This window comes from Hyperolius riggenbachi, chromosome 8 (genome assembly GCF_040937935.1).
Source record: "Hyperolius riggenbachi isolate aHypRig1 chromosome 8, aHypRig1.pri, whole genome shotgun sequence".
NCBI classification, from domain to species: domain Eukaryota; kingdom Metazoa; phylum Chordata; class Amphibia; order Anura; family Hyperoliidae; genus Hyperolius; species Hyperolius riggenbachi.
The window spans coordinates 261130959-261150135 of NC_090653.1; the positions used below are offsets into that span (position 1 = coordinate 261130959).

General features: G+C 46.9%; 1 protein-coding gene across 3 annotated transcripts in view; it reads left to right on the forward strand.

Annotated features, from left to right (window-relative positions):
• PNPLA7 (patatin like phospholipase domain containing 7) overlaps positions 1–19177 on the forward strand; it is a 412399-nt gene that overhangs the window by 69176 nt on the left and 324046 nt on the right. For all 3 annotated transcript variants that reach the window (XM_068248745.1, XM_068248744.1, XM_068248743.1), the window contains 4 exons: positions 307–387; positions 5550–5678; positions 11964–12044; positions 17336–17501. In XM_068248745.1, the coding sequence (XP_068104846.1) occupies positions 307–387; positions 5550–5678; positions 11964–12044; positions 17336–17501 (457 nt within the window). The remainder of the gene's footprint in view (positions 1–306; positions 388–5549; positions 5679–11963; positions 12045–17335; positions 17502–19177) is intronic.

The following is a 19177-nucleotide window of genomic DNA, read 5'->3' on the forward strand; positions in this document are numbered from 1 at the left end:
ACAGAAAAACAGCAGCTCAGATCATTGCACTCGATATTTGTGACCCTTATTTAGTGGTACGATTCACCAGCACGTGTGAGCAGCCCCCCCAACCACTTTGCTGCTTGAAAACCATGTTTCAGGTCATGTGATCGGATTTTCTGGCAGGTGGTAAATTTGTTTCTGGAGTTGAGCTTCAAAGCGTAACTCGGAAACAAACAGCTAAAATCCTGCAGCAGAGAGTATTGCTGTATCTAAAGCAAAGTGTACACATGCTGCTGTTTGTACTGGACTCATTTGATATTTTTGTATTCGTTTCTATTCTAGGATGGAAATGAAATGGTGGTAAAGGAGGTTCTGGCAGGAGATAGTGTGCACAGCCTGCTCAGTATTCTGGATGTGATCACAGTGAGTCTATTATTATAATTATAATTATTATTGTTAGTAGTAGTAGTAGTAGTAGTATGTATTTATGTAGCACTAACATCTTCTGCAGCACTTTACAGAGTACATAGTCATGTCACTGACTGTCCTCAGAGGAGCTCACAATCTAATCCTACCTTAGTCCTAGTATAATGTCCTACCATATTCTTATTATGTATTTATGTAGCACTAACATCTCCTGCAGCACATTACAGAGTACATAGTCATGTCACTTACTGTCCTGAGAGGAGCTCACAATCTAATCCCTGCCATAGTCATAGCCTAATGTGCTACCATATTATTGTTATGTATTTATGTAGCACTAACATCTCCTGCAGCACATTACAGAGTACATAGTCATGTCACTTACTGTCCTGAGAGGAGCTCACAATCTAATCCCTGCCATGGTTATAGTCTAATGTCCTACCATATTATTGTTATGTATTCATATAGCACTGACATCCTCTGCAGCACTTTACAGAGTACATAGTCATGTTCCTGACTGTCTCAGAGGAGCTCACACTTTAAACCCTATCATAGGCGTCAATTCATCAACTGCTGTTCAATAAAAAAAAAAAAAAAAAGTGGGGAAAATACCACATTCAGTATTTTAGACTTTTGTGTGCTAATTCATCAATATTTTCACAGGTGCGGTAGAAGTTTGGTAATTTATCGAAACCCATTGTTGGTAATAGCAAGAGTGTTTGTTGTCTGTGTTGTTACAAGCTGTTCTCCGTGCAGAGACAGCATTACAAGAGTAAGAGGCATCCCGACACCCATTTAGATGTACATGTCTGTTTTACTGTCTCTGCTTGCTCTGAATCAGTCTCCTTTAGTCTTTCTTAACATTCTATTTATTTGCCACAGCTTAGATGAACTCCAAGAGTTACACATGCAATGCTTAGGTTATTTCCCATCTAGCTCCTCCGCATCTCCAAACAGGAACCTAAGAGGTTAAACTGCCGAAGGGTGGCAGGGGAAGCCTGTTTTGTACCGTGGTCTCTGCTCGCTGCCTAGGGGGTAGAAAAGCTACATCCACCCGGAGAAGCCTGCGGGTCCTATCAATGGAACTTGCAGGAGACAGGGGCTGTTTCTATTGGCTTCTGTTCCTGTGAGTCATAGGTAATCCTCTCTGCTTCTGTGAGTTCTGAGAGTCCCGCACTGAGGAGAACTGCCGGTAATGGAACTGTGTTTTACCACATGCTGTAACCTTGCTGAATTGACATTTACTGACATGTTGAGGTATTTACCACACAAGTCGGTAATTTACCTCACTGCTCGGTTATCTCATCTTTTCATGCATTGACAGCCTTGTTGAATTGACATTTTCCTAAGTGATCAGTAAAATCAGCTGTTCTCAGCATTACCGAATGCGGTTATGTTTGATAAATTGACGCCATTGTCATAGTCTGGGGTCCCTGTTCTTTAAAGTGAACCAGAGACGAAGCACCCTCATGTATTTTACCATATATATGAGTGGGAACATTAGAGAAAACACTTACCCTGCTCTCTGTTTCATTCTTCACTGCTCAGCTTGCTTCTTATCAGCCCTGATAAAATCCCAGACTGAGCATCCAGTCTGGCTTTGCTCAGGAATGATTATAGCTGAGTCTGTCTTCTCTGATGTCTTTTCAAGCCCAAGCCTGCCCCCTTGTGGCTCTGCTATAATGACTCAGCTATAATAATTCCTGAAAGCCAGACTGGATTCTCAGTGGGGGATTTTATCAGGGCTGTAAACAAGCAGGCTGAGCAATGAAGGGTGAAACAGAGAGCAGGGTAGGTGTTTTCTCTAATGTACCCACTGATATATATGGTAAAATACATGAGGGTGCTTCGTCTCTGGTTCACTTTAAGATGTGAATAGAAAAGGTCTTTTTTTCTGTGTTTTTGGTTATTGGATGTTTGATGAAGCTGTGCCAAGGAAGTTTGTGCAGCAGATGTAATCAGGCTTGCATTATGCACCCAGAGGCTCAGCCCCAGGAATAGCTGTAACATGTAACAGAGGGTATGTACAAGTAACAATGCAAGAGGAATCCCTTCTCAGCAGAGAATAACCCATAAACTGTATACAGCAGTAGCAGGTCAGGGTAGAAGCTAGGAAGGCAAGGCGGGACCAGGAGCAGGTTCAAGCAAACACACAGGAGCAGCCTGGAGTTACAAAACTGACAGAATGCAAAGGTGTGGTGTCTGGGAATGCCTTTATATAATTCTGTGCTGGGTGTCCTTAAAGTGAACCTGAGGTGAAAAGAAACTGATGAGATAAACAATTATATTTATCCGCCAACTCCTAAAAATAACTTTTTTTTTAAGTATCCCAGGGTTTTCTTTTATATTTAAAGAGAACCCGAGATGCGTTTTGAAGAATATTATCTGCATACAGAGGCTGGATCTGCCTATACAGCCCAGCCTCTGTTGCTATCCCAAACCCCCCTAAGGTCCCCCTGCACTCTGCAATCCCTCATAAATCACAGCCGCGCTGCTGACAAACAGCTTGTCAGAGCTGGCTGTGTTTATCTCTATAGTGTCAGTCTGCTGCTCTCCCCGCCTCCTGCAGAACTCCAGTCCCCGCCTGCATCCCTTCCCTCCCTGCTGATTGGAGGGAAGGGACGGGGGCAGGGACCGGAGCTATGCAGGAGGCGGGGGAGCATCTGAGACTGACACTACAGATGTAAACACAGCCTCACAGCACTGCTGTGATTTATGAGGGATTGCAGAGTGCAGGGGGACCTTAGGGGGGTTTTGGATAGCAACAGAGGCTGGGCAGTATAGGCAGATCCAGCCTCTGTATGCAGATAACATTCTTTAAACACACCTCGGGTTCTCTTTAAACATTTACAAAGTAGATTGAATGTTGTATTGTCTCTAATCAGTGGCAGCCTATTAAGTGTCCCAGAGTTAAAGAAAGGTCAATAGTTCATGTATTTTATCTCTCCCTGCCCTCAGAAGTTGTATTCTGCCAGGAAAACTTTTATGGTTGTAATTTGCTTATCAGTGATATTTACTATAATTTATAATAAAGCAAGTAAAACAGCCTGGTTGTTAATATATTCGGTACTGTACATACACGTTTATCACATGTCACATGTCGCCTTTGGGTACACTTTAAAGTCAATAGGCTTGATTTACTAAGACAAATAGCATGCCTTATCAAAGGTAACATGCCTTATCAGAGTAGCATAGTAAGTGCTATGAACCCCCAGGGGCTCAGGGCAGGACGAAGGGAGCTCTCGTCGTTGCCAATTAGCAGGCATAAGATTGCTATGCTACTCGGATAAGGCGTGTTAACTCTGATAAGGAATGCTATTTGTCTTAGTGAATCAAGCCCAATGGGAGCAGCGCACACAAAAATAAAAGCCAGATACTTGCCAAAGGAGAGGGAGAGGGTCTGGGTCCTATAGAGCCCTCCCTCTCCTCTCCCGGTGCTCTCGGTGCAGCGCTGTTCCCAGGAGCAGTAGTTGATTAATTCGGTCAAATACTGCTCACTCCGCTGCCGATGAAGGCTTTAAACAGTCTTCAGGATCCCAAGTGCTCCCAAAGACAGGGTGCTCCATGCTGCGCACGGCGGGCGCCTTCTCTCACGCACTCGTTCGTGCGCAGTCAGGAGCCACCTGTCTGCGGGAGGACTCTGCTCCCAAAAACTTCTAAAGTCCCCGGCGGTGGTGGGATTCAAACACGGGAGCCAGGGCTGCACCGAGGGCACCGGAGAGGAGAGGGAAGGCTCTATAGCAGGGGTCCCCAATCTTTTTCAGCCCAGGGACCGCTATCCAGACCAAAGTTTTCTCTGGGGCCCGGGGGTGGGGTGTCAGGGTTAGCGGAGAGAGCCCCCCCCCCCACCTCCACCATTTGGAGTGTATATAAGTAGGTAGCTAGCTAGTATAGTTACCCCTGTATAGCTAGTATAGTCTCCCCAGTATAACTAGTATAGTTACCCCAGTATGGGTAGTATAGTTGGCCTACTATAGGTAATATAGTTAGCCCAGTATAGTTAGTATAGTAAGCCCAGTATAGTTAGTATAGTAAGCCCAGTATAGCTAGTATGGTTAGCCCAGTATAGTTAGTATAGTAAGCCCAGTATAGTTAGTATGGTTAGCCCAGTATAGTTAGTATAGTAAGCCCAGTATAGTTAGTATAGTAAGACCAGTATAGCTAGTATGGTTAGCCCAGTATAGCTACCCCTCTATAACTAGTATAGTTACTGCAGTATAGCTACTGTACATAGGTGCCCGCAGTAAAGTTAGTATAGTTACCTTGAGTGCCTCCAACCATCAACCCCCCCGGCGACCGTTCCTGTTCCCTTATGAGCTGGCGGCTGCTTCCTCTCTTAAAGGGAACCAGAGACGTTGGGGGAAAGCTGGGACCCGGTACCGGCGATAGAGGAAGCGGAAGATGGCGGCGTGGGAGCGATCCAGGCTTCTGGGGCTGGAAGAAGCCCCAGGTATGTATAAAAGCTTTTTCTATTTTTTTAGGAACGTTCCTCTCTGGTTCCCTTTTAAGATTCCCCCTCAGCCCCTCTCCTCCATCCACTATCTTCTATTACAGCAGCGCATCCCGCGGCCGCTGTAAGGAAGAGGAAGCGAGTGGAGACCGAAACCTCCGGGCCAAAGGGAGTCTGCTGAAGAAGCGGTGGCCTGGGTGTGAGGGATCCTTGCCCATCATCAGTGCTCTGAAGCGCAGTCTGGCGTTGTAGAGGAGGTCTAGAGGGGGGAGTGGGTTCCCATTGGTCCTCTCCGCTGGTCTGATGACCCTCTGTAGTTTGCATCTGTCTTCACAGAATAGACTGATGTACCAACTGGGGATGTGTACGGGGACAAAATCTCTACTCCTCCTCACTGGTGTCCTTTCACTTTGGCTCGTCCCACCCCAATCTGTTCATAGTATTCAAAATCTGTTGACCCTAAAAAAAGAAAAAATTGGCCAGGGATTGCCCAGTCAAAGTTGGACGTGTGTGCACAAAAGTCTTTGTATAGTAAATTGAATCAGCAAAGCAGAACAAGCATGCAGTTCGGGTGTGGCTTTCCCGGCTGCATGCTTGTTCCAGGTATGTGACGCTAAAGCTCCATTGCCCATAATTTTCTCCCTTTAGCTGTCCCTGAAGTCAGTGCTGTGTATCTCAGTGCTTGTATCTTACTTTGTTTTTACTGTTTCAGGGGCATCCAGCACCTTACAAGACGGTTTCAGCAAGAGCTGCCACCGCTTCCACCATCTTGCGGCTTCCAGCCAACGCCTTTCAGGATGTGTTCGCCAAATACCCCGAGACGCTCGTCAGGGTAGTGCAGGTAATCTGTGTGAACTCCATCAGGTTTTGTGCTCAGTATGACTGCAACTTGTAATTAAAGTAGCAGGGATTATCCATATTATCCCAGGAAAAGAAAATGCATAAATAAGTAGATAAATGCTTGTCCTACATACATAACACATGTATTGTTCTGTCCACGTTTTGATCTCAGTGAATTTTATATAATATATATAAATAGAGAATATATATAGAGAAAACTGTTCCAGGCATTTTCTATCTTTACTGCATCTGACTGAAGCCAATCCTGATGTAATTTCCCTCTTACGCTTTTTTTTTCTCCTGCTTGAAATGGTTTATACATTGCCAGCCCTCCACCCCACTGAGCTCTGTACTAGAAGCAGAACTGTCATATCTAGCTTGCTTTGTAAACACATGTGAACACAGCATAGATGCAGCTTCTGCAGAGGGGTGAGGTGCATTTCCATTTTCAGCCTCTTGTCACACTGGACTGCCCTCAGCCAATCAGTGAGAAGCAGGAAAGTGGGAGGGAAGATAACAGGCTTTCCTCTCCCCAGCAATGTATCAGAATAGAGCAAGACTGACTCAGATAAGAGTCAGTGCAACAGACACATTTATTATTATATTGGAACGCTACATAATAAACACAGAGCTGTGGGTGAATGGAATGTGAATTTGTGGCTGAAAATCATGCTTTAAAAAGAACCTGAGGCAACTTTATGAGATCTTAATAAGACACAGAGGCATGTCCTGGACAGCCCCCCACCCCCGGTGCATTCAGTCGCGACTTAGCTTCCGATTGGAGGAAGCTAGGAGGAGGGGAGCAGCAGGGGAAGCCACGCATTGGAAGGAAAACTGAGTGACAAGCTCAGGTAAATAGCAGGCTAGCGATAAGCAGATTGTCGCTGGCCTAGCTGTATTTTTCGGGGGAGGGGGGGGGGAGAGTTCCAGAACAACTTAGAGGCATGTTGCTGTGCACAGGACATGCTTCTGTGTCTTATCAAGATTTCATAAATCCACCTCGGGTTCTCTTTAAAAAGAACTTGAGCCAAACGTCAGAAACAGATACTTACCTAGGTAGAGGGAAGCCTCTGGGTACTATTGAGGCTCCCCCTGCTGTCCTCTGGCCCCCTGTTGCCGCTCGCAGATCCTCCATCTGATCAGGCTCCTCTTCTGTCACAAGCACGGCCATGCCTCTGCAGTAACACGGAGCCCCTCCTACACAAGCGGCTCCAGCTTACTGCGCAGGTGCAGCTGTAGTTGTGCAGACACAGTATGACCATGCTCTTGCTTGGGGAGGAGCGCGTCCCCGATCAGATTACCCACAAGCCCTTGTCTGTAATCTCTGGAGGGTGTGCGACAGTGGGCCGAGGGCAGCGAAGGATGCATATTAGGATAGGCTTACCTCTTCTTATGTAAATGCCCGATTTTATAAATAAAACCAATGAGGACTTGTTCACATCATAAATCGCCAGCGCTCACGCCTGCGTTTTACATTTTTGTGCACAATTTTTCTTTTTGGGCCCTCTTGGCGCTTATCTGCGCGTTAGCGATTTCAGGCTGGCGCTTTTCTAAGCACTTTTGATGAGTGATTTTTATTTTCACTTTCTGACGTCAGGAAGTGAACTCTTTGACCCAGAAAAGAATAAATAACACTTCTCGGGAAATCGCACTTTTTCAAGCGCTTAGCGATTTCCCTATACCTTCCATTGAGCCAAAAAAAAAAAAGCTCAGAAAATTGTACAGGCAGTGCTCTGTTGAGCGGAAAGCAGTCAAAACGCGCTGATATGAACAGTCTCTTAGGGAATGATTGCACAATCGCTTTTAGGGCGATTTTTGAATATTCACGATTTAATTTCAGCAAGTATTTTTTTCAGGACTCTGTCCTTTGAAGGTCGCATCCACCGCCTGCCCTCATGCGGTTCTTAAACATCCATCCAGTAAACAAAACAAATTGGCTCTAAGGTACCTATACATCAGGGGATGTTGGGCAGATTTGGTCAAGAGATCTGTCGACTGCCCATACACTGCATGCCGATTTCTGATTGATTTTAGCATGGATAAATCTGCTGCCTCACTGCTGCCCTCCCTGTGCATAAATGCCCCCCCCCCCCATCCCTCGTGTGTGCATTTATACCGTATATTCTGGTGTATAAGACGACTGGGCGTATAAAACGACCTCCAACTTTTTCCAGTTAAAATTTTAATTTTGTGATATACTCTCCATATAAGACTACCCCACTTGACTCTTGGATATTTGTATACTGTACTGTATGTACTGGTGCTATACTGTATAAACAGGTACAGATACTGTTGCTGTACTGTATGTGGTACCCAGTATACAACAAGCAGCCAATCACGGCAAGCGATGTACCTTACCGGTGATTGGCTGGTTGTTGTATACAAAGCCTGCTTGGAATGGTAAGTTATCCCCGAACTCTGCTATTCCAGCGCAATAGATTCGGGCGCAGCCGGCGCCACATAGGCCGTAATAGGAATTCTGGCTATAGCAGCGCACAGGGAGTAACTTCAGCGCTGTCAGAAGACGGAGCTGAAGTTACTTTTAAAGCACTATAATTCGGCCTCCAGCAATTGCTGTAGGCCGAATTATTTCATTCCCCCACTATCCATGGCAGCCTGGAGGGGGAATAGTATTTAAAGAGATTCTGAAACGTGTCTAAATTCACTTTTTTAACTTGTAGCCAGACGCAGAACTATAAGCCATGCTAAACCGCCGCTATCCCGCAGCAAAACGAGGGGTTTATACCCCCCAAATCCCCTCTCCTAACTCTAGGGAGCGCTTCCTGATGAGGCTCTGGCTGTAGCACTGCCTCTCAGCGCGTCAATCCCCGCTGATCGCCGCCTCTCCCCGCCCCTCTCAATCTGCCTTCACAGAGAGGGGAGGGGGAGAGGCGGAGATCCGCACCGCGATTGACGCGCATGGAGGCAGAGCTACAGCTGAAAGCTCTGCCTCCCGGGGCAGCAAAATCCATGACCAAGAAAGTCGTTTTGTTTTGCCGCGGGATAGCGGTGGTTTAGCATAGCTTATAGTTCTGCTTCTGGCTACAAGTTAAAAAAGTGAATTTAGACTCGCGTCAGAGCCTCTTTAACGCAGCCTGGAACTTGTGCAGCAGCAGTATCAGCCGTATACCGGCTGTATCCTGCGCCCAAGTCTCCCGGCGCCGATTCCTCTTGTACGCAGCTATCCCTGTCTCCAAGACTACTTGTTCAGCACCGGCCTTGCTGCTTTCATACGGTCGCTGCATACAGCAGGGATGCGGTCGCAGATGTTTTTGTGCAACCGCAGATTCTCCAGCCCAGCTCGGAAGTTACTGCACCTGGCCTAGAAGACGACGCCCGGCGTTTAAGACGCCTCCTGACTTTTAACAAGATTTTCCTGGGTTAAAAAGTAGTCTTATACGCCAGAATATACAGTACATTACTTGCCCTGTGTCACCCACTGTACGGTGCTCATACATCTTCTGCTTCCTGCTCCTCCGTTTGTGCCTCACACGGCGTGGGCGTATAGCACGTGGCGCATGTGATGATGTCACAGGAGCCAAATGCTAAACGCCGGCAACGTGTGAGGCACAAGTGGAAGAGGATGAATCAGAAGATGGATGGCCACCACGTGGCGGGCGACATAGGACAGGTAATGTATAAATTCACACATGGGGGGGGAACTTTTATGAACTAGTGGAACAGAACCAATACAGTGCTGTGGGTTACGTCATGTTTGTCCTAATATCGTTCACCGTTGCCGCCGTGCAACCGGCTGACCACGACGGCCCGACATCTTGCAGCATGTTCTATCAATACATGTGATCAATTTTGGCATGAAATTGGTCGCATCGATTGGGCGATTTGAAAGACTTTTATGTGATTTAATAATATTGAATTGAATGGTCGATAGGCCGCCAAGTCGAGTAGCGTATGGCCACCTGAAGTGTGAACCACTTTAATGTTCTTAAAACGCATACATTCCAATAAAACAAATAAGATAAAATCAACCACTTACATCCGGGGACCCGTGGCCAAGGGCGCCCCATTAGTGCGTGGGATAAATTTGATGTAGTTTTGTTCCCGAGTTTCGACTTAAAAAGAACCTGAGGTGGGTTTTAATAATCCAATTAGCACACAGAGGCTGAATCTGCATATAATGCCCAGCCTCTGTTGCTATACTGTTTCCCCCCAGGCCCCCCCTGCGCTCTGCTATCCCCCATAAATCACACAGCCGTGCTGGCGACACGCAGGGTGTCGATAGCATGCTGTTTACATCTACACTGTCATTCTCTGCCGCTCCCCTGCCTCCTCTATGTCGCCGCTCCCCCGCCTCCTCTATGTCGCCGCTCCCCGTCCGTGTCCCTTCCCTCCCCGCTGATTGGAGGGAAGGGACGCAGGCGGGGTGCGGCGACATAGAGGAGGCGGGGGAGCGGCGGAGAGTGACAGGGCAGATGTAAACAGCTTGCTAGTGACACCCTCGCTATCACGGCATTTGATTTATGGGGTACAGCAGAGCGCAGAGGGGCCTGGGGGGAAACAGTATGGCAACAGAGGCTGGGCGTTATATGCAGATATATGCAGACCCAGCCTCTGTGTTCTAATTGGATTCTTAAAACCCACCTCGGGTTCTCTTTAAGATACAGGAAGGGCATTTTGCTGTGTGGGAGGAAGCAGGTAGTTTTGCCGCTAAAATTAGGCGCTGCTATAGCAGGATTCTATAGTGCCGCGGGGCGAGTAAGGGTAATTCAGGGTTCTTGCAAATGCTGTCACCTGAATGACCTCTCTCTCCAAGTTGCAACAAGTTCAGTGGCTGCTGATTTTGACTTGATCTCAACTTCATTCCCTACATGGGTCATTGTTAGTTGTTTTGTATTTATTTCTCACTATTTTATACATGCTTGATAACTGTGTCATTGATGTCACTGGTCACTAGAGAGGGGATAGGCTGCATTCTCAGTGATGTCACTGGTCTCTAGTGAGTGGATAGGCTGCATTCTCAGCGTTGTCACTGGTCTCTAGTGACGGGATAGGCTGCATTCTTAGTGAGGTCACTGGTCTCTAGTGAATGGATAGGCTGCATGCTCAGTGATGTCACTGGTCTCTAGTGAATGGATAGGCTGCATTGTCAGTGATGTCACTGGTCTATAGTTATTGGATAGGCTGCATTCTAAGTGAGGTCACTGGTCTCTAGTGAATGGATAGGCTTCATACTCAATGATGTCATTGTTTGTAGTGAATGGATAGGCTGCATTCTCAGTGATGTCACTGGTCTGTAGTGAATGGATAGGCTGCATTCTCAGTGATGTCACTGGTCTGTGAGTGGATAGGCTGCATTTTCAGTGATGTCACTGGTCTCTAGTGAATGGATAGGTTGCATTCTCAGTGACGTCACTGGTCTGTAGTGAATGGATAGGCTGCATGCTCAGTGATGTCACTGCTCTCTAGTGAATGGATAGGCTGCATTCTCAGTGATGTCACTGGTCTCTAGTGACTGGATAGGCTGCATTGTCAGTGATGTCTCTGGTCTGTAGTGAATGAATAGACTGCATTCTCAGTGGTGTCACTGGTCTCTACTGATTGGATAGGCTGCATTCTCAGTGGTGTCACTGGTCTCTAGTCATTGGATAGGCTGCATTCTCAGTGATGTCACTGGTCTCTAGTGATTGGATAAGCTGCATTCTCAGTGATGTCACTGGTCTGTAGTTACTGGATAGGCTGCATTCTCAGTGATGCCACTGGTCTCTAGTCATTGGATAGGCTGCATTCTCAGTGATGTCACTGGTCTGTAGTGAATGGATAGGCTGCATTCTCAGTGATGTCACTGGTCTCTAGTGAATGGATAGGCTGCATTCTCAGTGATTTCACTGGTCTGTAGTTACTGGATAGGCTGCATTTTTAGTGATGTCTCTGGTCTGTAGTGAATGGATAGGCTGCATACTCAGTGATGCCACTGGTCTCTAGTGACTGGATAGGCTGCATTGTCAGTGATGTCTCTGGTCTGTAGTGAATGGATAGGCTGCATTCTCAGTGATGTCACTGGTCTCTAGTGATTGGATAGGCTGCATTCTCATGATGTCACTGGTCTCTAGTGATTGGATAGGCTGCATTCTCAGTGGTGTCACTAGTCTCTCTAGTGAATGAATAGGCTGCATTATCTGTGATGTCACTGGTCTCTAGTGAGTGGTTAGGCTGCATTGTCTGTGATGTCACTAGTCTCTAGTAAAATGTCAACTTTCTTTTTTTCAAACCCTTTTCTTAAAAATGGCTTATATAGTATATTTCTACATTGTTTTTTTACCATTAGATTATTATGGTCCGGCTGCAGAGAGTGACGTTCTTGGCGCTGCACAATTACCTGGGTCTAACCACAGAGCTGTTTAACTCAGTAAGTACTTTCATCACACACTGTGGAGAATGCTTTTAAATACTCTTGAAAATGCAAACTCAGTTCACACTGTGTAAATGCTAAAATTGCTGCTCAAGCTAATTGGGGGGGGGGGTGTAACTATGTCAAATTTGCGGCTACTAATAGAGGGGCACGAAACGCCTGCTATTCAGCAGTCGCCCAAATTTGTCTTGGGGTTTTTTTTTTTTGGGGGGGGGGGGGGGGGGGGGAAGGGGGGCAAGGAGGATGCTGGGATCTCTGGATGTGGCGCAGTAAGGGCGGAGGAAGGAGGCGGCATCTGGAATCGTCCCAGTCTTTCCATTGGTGGGGGCATGTTACAGGGTGGAGTATGATGTAACAGGGTGGAGGCATTGTTATTCCAGTGCTGGTGTCTCTGGATGTGGTGCAGGAGAGGTTACTATTACTGTGCATAATTATTAGGCAACTTAGCAAAAAACAAAAATATACCCATTTCAATTATTTATTTTTACCAGTGAAACCAATATAACATCTTAACATTCACAAATATAAATTTCTGACATTGACATTCAAAAACAAATCATTGACCAATATAGCCACCTTTCTTTGCAAGGACACTCAAAAGCCTGCCATCCATGGATTCTGTCAGTGGTTTGATCTGTTCACCATCAACATTGCGTGCAGCAGCAACCACAGCCTCCCAGACACTGTTCAGAGAGGTGTACTGTTTTCCCTCCTTGTAAATCTCACATTTTATGATGGACCACAGGTTCTCAATGGGGTTCAGATCTGGTGAACAAGGAGGCCATGTCATTAGTTTTTCTTCTTTTATACCCTGTCTTGCCAGCCACGCTGTGGAGTACTTGGACGCATGTGATGGAGCATTGTCCTGCATGAAAATCATGTTTTTCTTGAAGGATGGAGACTTCTTCCTGTACCACTGCTTGAAGAAGGAGTCTTCCAGAAACTGGCAGTAGGACTGGGAGTTGAGCTTGACTCCATCCTCAACCCGAAAAGGCCCCACAAGCTCATCTTTGATGATACCAGCCCAAACCAGTACTCCACCTCCACCTTGCTGGCGTCTGAGTCGGACTGGAGCTCTCTGCCCTTTACCAATCCAGCCACGGGCCCATCCATCTGTACTTGGTTATTGGACTTCCTTACTAATCGCCCTCAAACTGTCAGACTAGGAAAACAGACATTCTCCACCCTTACCCTGAGCACTGGCGTGCCACAGGGCTGTGTATTAAGCCCTCTCCTCTATGCACTTTTCACCCATGACTGCCAGCCTATCCATACCTCAAACATAATTGTTAAGTTTGTAGATGATACGACTGTCATTGGGCTTATATCAGACAATGAGGAAGCTGCATACAGAGAAGAAGTTAGGAACCTGACTGCATGGTGTGACATTAATAACCTGTTATTAAATACAAAGAAGACCAAAGAAATTATTCTGGACTTTAGGACCACCAAAAAGACCACTCACCTACCGCTAATGATCAATGCAGAGGGTGTGGAGAGAGTTTCCAGCTTCAAATTTTTGAGAGTCACCATCGCAGAGAACCTGTCCTGGGCTGACAATGCTTTAGCTCTAACTGGCAAAGCACAACAACGCCTCTACTTTCTGAGAAAACTAAGGAGCGCTAACATCCCACAGAAGCTGCTGGTTAATTTCTACAGATGCACTATAGAAAGCGTTCTGACCAATTGCATGACGGCCTGGTACAACAGCTGCACGAAGGTACTAGATAAGCCCTGCAGCGAGTTGTTAAAACAGCAGAAGCCATTATTGGCACTGAACTACCATCACTGGAACTTTTTTGTATAATACTCGCAGCGTGAGAAGGGCCAAAAACATTATCAAGGACAACACTCACCCTGGAAATGCCTTGTTTGAGCTCCTTCCATCAGGTAAACGTTTTAGATCAATCCGCACACACACAAACAGACTGAAAGACAGCTTTTTCCCATCCGCCATAAACTTGATGAACTCTGAATCCTCTCTGAAATAATTAACACTGTACAAACATCTGTAATACCTGGCATACTTGTATAATTTCTTCTCTTCCTTGTTACTATCACTATGTTCCCTATATGCACCGTGGGGTTGTCATGAAAAGTAATTGCGTTGTGTTACACAATGACAATAAAGTGAATTGATTGATTGATTGATCTGGCCCATCAAGACTCACTCTCATTTCATCAGTCCATAAAACCTTAGAAAAATCAGTCTTGAGATATTTCTTGGCCCAGTCTTGACGTTTCAGCTTGTGTGTCTTGTTCAGTGGTGGTCGTCTTTCAGCCTTTCTTACCTTGGCCATGTCTCTGAGTATTGCACACCTTGTGCTTTTGGGCACTCCAGTGATGTTGCAGCTCTAAAATATGGCCAAACTGGTGGCGAGTGGCATCTTGGCAGCTGCACACTTGACTTTTCTCAGTTCATGGGCAGTTATTTTGCGCCTTGGTTTTTCCACACGCTTCTTGCGACCCTGTTGACTATTTTGAATGAAATGCTTGATTGTTCGATGATCACGGTTCAGAAGCTTTGCAATTTTAAAGGGAAGGTTCACGCAGGAGCTGTAAAAAATAGAAATCCAAATCCACTTACCTGGGGCTTCCTCCAGCCCGTGGCAGGCAGGAGGTGCCCTCGCCGCTGCTCCGCAGGCTCCCGGTGGTCTCCGGTGGCGAGCCCGACCTGGCCAGGCCGGCTGCCAGGTCGGGCTGCTTCTGCGCTCCAAGTTGCGTGTCACTTGTGCGCGCTGACGTCATCGGACGTCCTCCGGGCTGTACTGCGCAGGCGCAGAAGTTCTGCGCCTGCGCAGTACAGCCCGGAGGACGTCCGATGAGTCAGCGCGCACAAGTGACACGCAACTTGGAGCGCAGAAGCAGCCCGACCTGGCAGCCGGCCTGGCCAGGTCGGGCTCGCCACCGGAGACCACCGGGAGCCTGCGGAGCGGCGGCGAGGGCACCTCCTGCCTGCCACGGGCTGGAGGAAGCCCCAGGTAAGTGGATTTGGATTTCTATTTTTTACAGCTCCTGCGTGAACCTTCCCTTTAAGAGTGCTGCATCCCTCTGCAAGATATCTCACTATTTTTGACTTTTCTGAGCCTTCTTTTGACCCATTTTGCCAAAGGAAAGGAAGTTGCCTAATAATTATGAACACCTGATATAGGGTGTTGTCATTAGACCACACCCCTTCTCATTACAGAGAGGCACATCACCTAATATGCTTAATTGGTAGTAGGCTTTCGAACCTATACAGCTTGGAGTAAGACAACATGCATAAAGAGGATGATGTGGTCAAAATACTAATTTGCCTAATAATTCTGCACTCCCTGTATTGCCTAGGAAAGCTCTGAAAAAGTAAAAAAAAAAAAAAAAATACTGTAACATGTCTCTAACCATATTCTTAGTAAAGGGAAAAAAAGCACATTCAAAGTTTAATTGCACTAAGCAAAATATAACCAGGGGGATGCTCTGAATCTTGAGTTCCCCTTTAGCGAGCCAGGAAAGGTTGCACTCTGCACCCTGAAGTCTGAAGTAGATCGGTTATCAGAACCGTTTAAGAGGTTAAATTTCACACCTGCGGTGAACCCGTCTCACCGTCCCCCTGTGATCCCACCGTGACAAGAAGTGTGATTTAGCTGCTTTGTTTTTTTGCGGCGTAGAAATAAACACTACAGAAGCAGACCGTTTTGTTTTCCGCCTTATCTGCCGCCTGTCCTGGCAGCCTGTCCCGCGCGGACCGTAAAAATGAGTGAGCAGTCAATTACAACTCCACAGACAGATGAGGCCGCTGCCCGAGGTGGCTAAACTATTGATCTAAATTGTCTTTTTATATCGGTTTCCCAGAGCTCCAGTATCACTGCTGACGCACAAGCTGCCTCATTTATTTCTGTACCATGACTTGCATACTAGATCAAGAGCCCTCTTATGTCTTCTGCTGTGGAGCCTTTGTGCTTGATATTTCTTCAAAGAAGCCACTTTGGAACATCATGCCGTTTTTAGGATGGCAGGTTGGTTTCTAGCTCGGGGCTGCAGTGCGAAAAGGATTGCAGTTAGCTCACAGTTAGCTCTGCAAATTAAAGTGAACCTCCAGACTAAAAATCTACTCAGCAGCATTGAAAAGGCTTGGTGTTTCTTGTTTTTCTTACCCAAACCTCATTTTTAGCTGCACAGAAAAAAACTGCCCGGGCATTTTTTCTGATTTCTGATGTTGTTCTTGTTCTGCTGTTTTGGTGCATTTTTTTTTTTACATTTTTAATTTGAGATTTGAAGCCTAGCGCGCACAGCTGGGAGGGGTGATCAGGATACAGGACAGTTGGAACTGTGTCTCATGCTCCCTGTCACCTCCTTTCAACCAAAAAAATGGTTGCCCCCATGAAATCACAAACATTTGCCTGTTCTTTTAAAACAGGGCGTGTAAGAGATTATATTACCTATCTATTTCAATTAACATAACTAATGTAACTTAATAACAACAGTATGTTTTGTTTAGGCTGAGGTTCCCCTTTAAAGAAGCATTTATGGACTCACCGGTGGTATAGAGATCTCCTGACAGCTGGGAAACTAAGGCTACTGTTCAAGCCCCATCCACAAAATCACTCTCCAATAATTCCCTCTGCCAAATCATTCTCCAGTTCTCTTCGCTCTGCCAAATGACCCTCTCCACCAAACCGTTGTCCAATTCTCTCCACCAAATCCCCCTCTCCACCAAATCACTATCGAATTGCATTCGTCAGATCACCCTCTCCAACAAACCACTCTCCAATTCCCTCCATCAAATCGCCCTCTCCACTAATCCAGTCTCCAGATCCCTCCCCTAAACCATTTTCCAATTCCTTCCACCAAATTACCCTCTCCACCAAATTACTGTCCAGTTCCCTCTGCCGAATTGCCCTTTTCGCCAAACCATTCTCCTGTTCCCACTGACAAAGCTCCCTCTCCGCCAAACCACTCTCTATCCCCCTCTGCCAAACTACCTTCCAGCCTTCTTTGCCAATCCACTCATCCATCTGTCAAATCGCTCTCCCCGCCAAGCCTTTCTCCAGTTAGCATTGTCAAATCGCCTTCTTTGCCAAACTACTCCCTATCCCCCTCTGCCCCCTCTACACCAATTCATTTCCATTCTACAACCTCCTCTGCTGTTGTATGGCTACCTTTAGCTGCTATGACTAGAAGGTTAGGGTTTGGTGTTCGGAAAGGGTTGATGGGGAAGTTGGGAGATTAGGAGTCAACTACCAATAATGTTATTTTGAGTGTGTGTAACTGTTGTCCTAATAATGGAGCCATATTTGTTATCGCTCTAGGAAAGTCAGGCCATCCCCTTGTTATCAGTAGCCAGCCTGACCTCGGGGAGTGGAGGCAACAAAGTGGTCAAGAGGCAGATGTCCGCTATGTCCGCAGAAGAGGACAACACAGACAGAGTGGAGAAACCCGCAGACTTCCAGCCTGACCAGGACTCCGGCATTCTGGGTAGGTGAACGCTCCGGGTAAACTATTGGAGCATCACTGCTGCCAAGACGTTCAATCTGTATTTGCATTAATTTGAAGAAGGACTATAGATGCTCTGCCTGTGTTTTTCCCTTTGCTTTCTGTGTTCCTATTAATATGACTCCTCCACACTTCCCCCTCTATGAACAAAAATTACTGGGGCAGAAAGTTATGGCAAATCTCTGCACCAGGAAGAGATCTCATTAAGGGACCACCATCATGAAAATGGTACATGTATATGCATATATGTACATTTCGTTCCATAATAAAATGCAATCTATAGGAAGGTAGATAAGGAAGGTTGGTGCTGTTTTTTTTTTTTTTTTTTTTTTTTTTCTTCATGCCTACCAGCAGTAAAGATGATGATCTGCAGCCTCATGAACGATCAAACAACATGGACATATTACACGACATGTATCAATTATTTCTTGAACTATCGTTTTTTCTAACTTCTCACCTTGCAACTTCTTAATCCCCTCATTCATTTTCTATATCTCAGTAAAGTTCCTCCTTGGACCATCTTTCTTGTAATCTTTCTTGACCCTTCATTGTTGGATCTAGGCAGGGATCGGGGCAGTTTGCGATTGGCAGATTCTAATCTGGAACATTTGCAAATACCATGATGACCCGTACAGGTTTATTACAATGCATGCCAGGCACTTCAATGTACGTGCCGCCGGCTGATCCAATTAGTGTGTCAGCCAGCACTCTCTGAAACATCTCATCTGATAACTGTTCAGACTAGTGGGTAGTGGCCAGACTGGAAGGGCTTCCGCATGCAGAGTAAGTCTGGATCCACTGAAGTCCAGGGCAGCAGCATGCAGAGTAGGCCAGGAGCCCCTGAAGTCCAGGGCAGCAGCGTGCAGAGTAGGCCAGGAGCCCCTGAAATCCAGGGCAGCAGCATGCAGAGTAGGCCTGGAGCCCCTGAAGTCCAGGGCAGCAGCATGCAGAGTAGACCTGGTACCCCTGAAGTCCAGGGCAGCAGCATGCATAGTAGGCCAGGAGCTTCTGAAGTCCAGGGCAGCTGCATGCAGAGTAGGTCTGGAGCCCCTGAAGTCCAGGGCAGCAGCGTGCAGAGTAGGCCTGGAGCCCCTGAAGTCCAGGGCAGCAGCATGCAGAGTAGGCCTGGAGCCCCTGAAGTCCAGGGCAGCAGCGTGCAGAGTAGGCCTGGAGCCCCTGAAGTCCAGGGCAGCAGCATGCAGAGTAGGCCTTGAGCCAATGAAGTCCAGGGCAGCAGCATGCAGAGTAGGTCTGGAGCCACTGAAGTCCAGGGCAGCAGCGTGCAGAGTAGGCCTGGAGCCCCTGAAGTCCAGGGCAGCAGCATGCAGAGTAGGCCTGGAGCCCCTGCAGTCCAGTGCAGCAGCATGCAGAGTAGACCTGGAGCCCCTGCAGTCCAGGGCAGCAGCATGCAGAGTAGGCCTTGGAGCCAATGAAGTCCAGGGCAGCAGCATGCAGAGTAGGCATGGACACACTGAAATCCAGGGTAGCAGCATGCAGAGTAGGCCTAGAGCCAATGAAGTCCAGGGCAGCAGCATGCAGAGTAGGCCCAGAGACACTGAAGTCTAGGGCAGCAGCATGCAGAGTAGGCCCAGAGACACTGAAGTCTAGGGCAGCAGCATGCAGAGTAGGCCTGGAGCCCCTGAAGTCCAGGGCAGCAG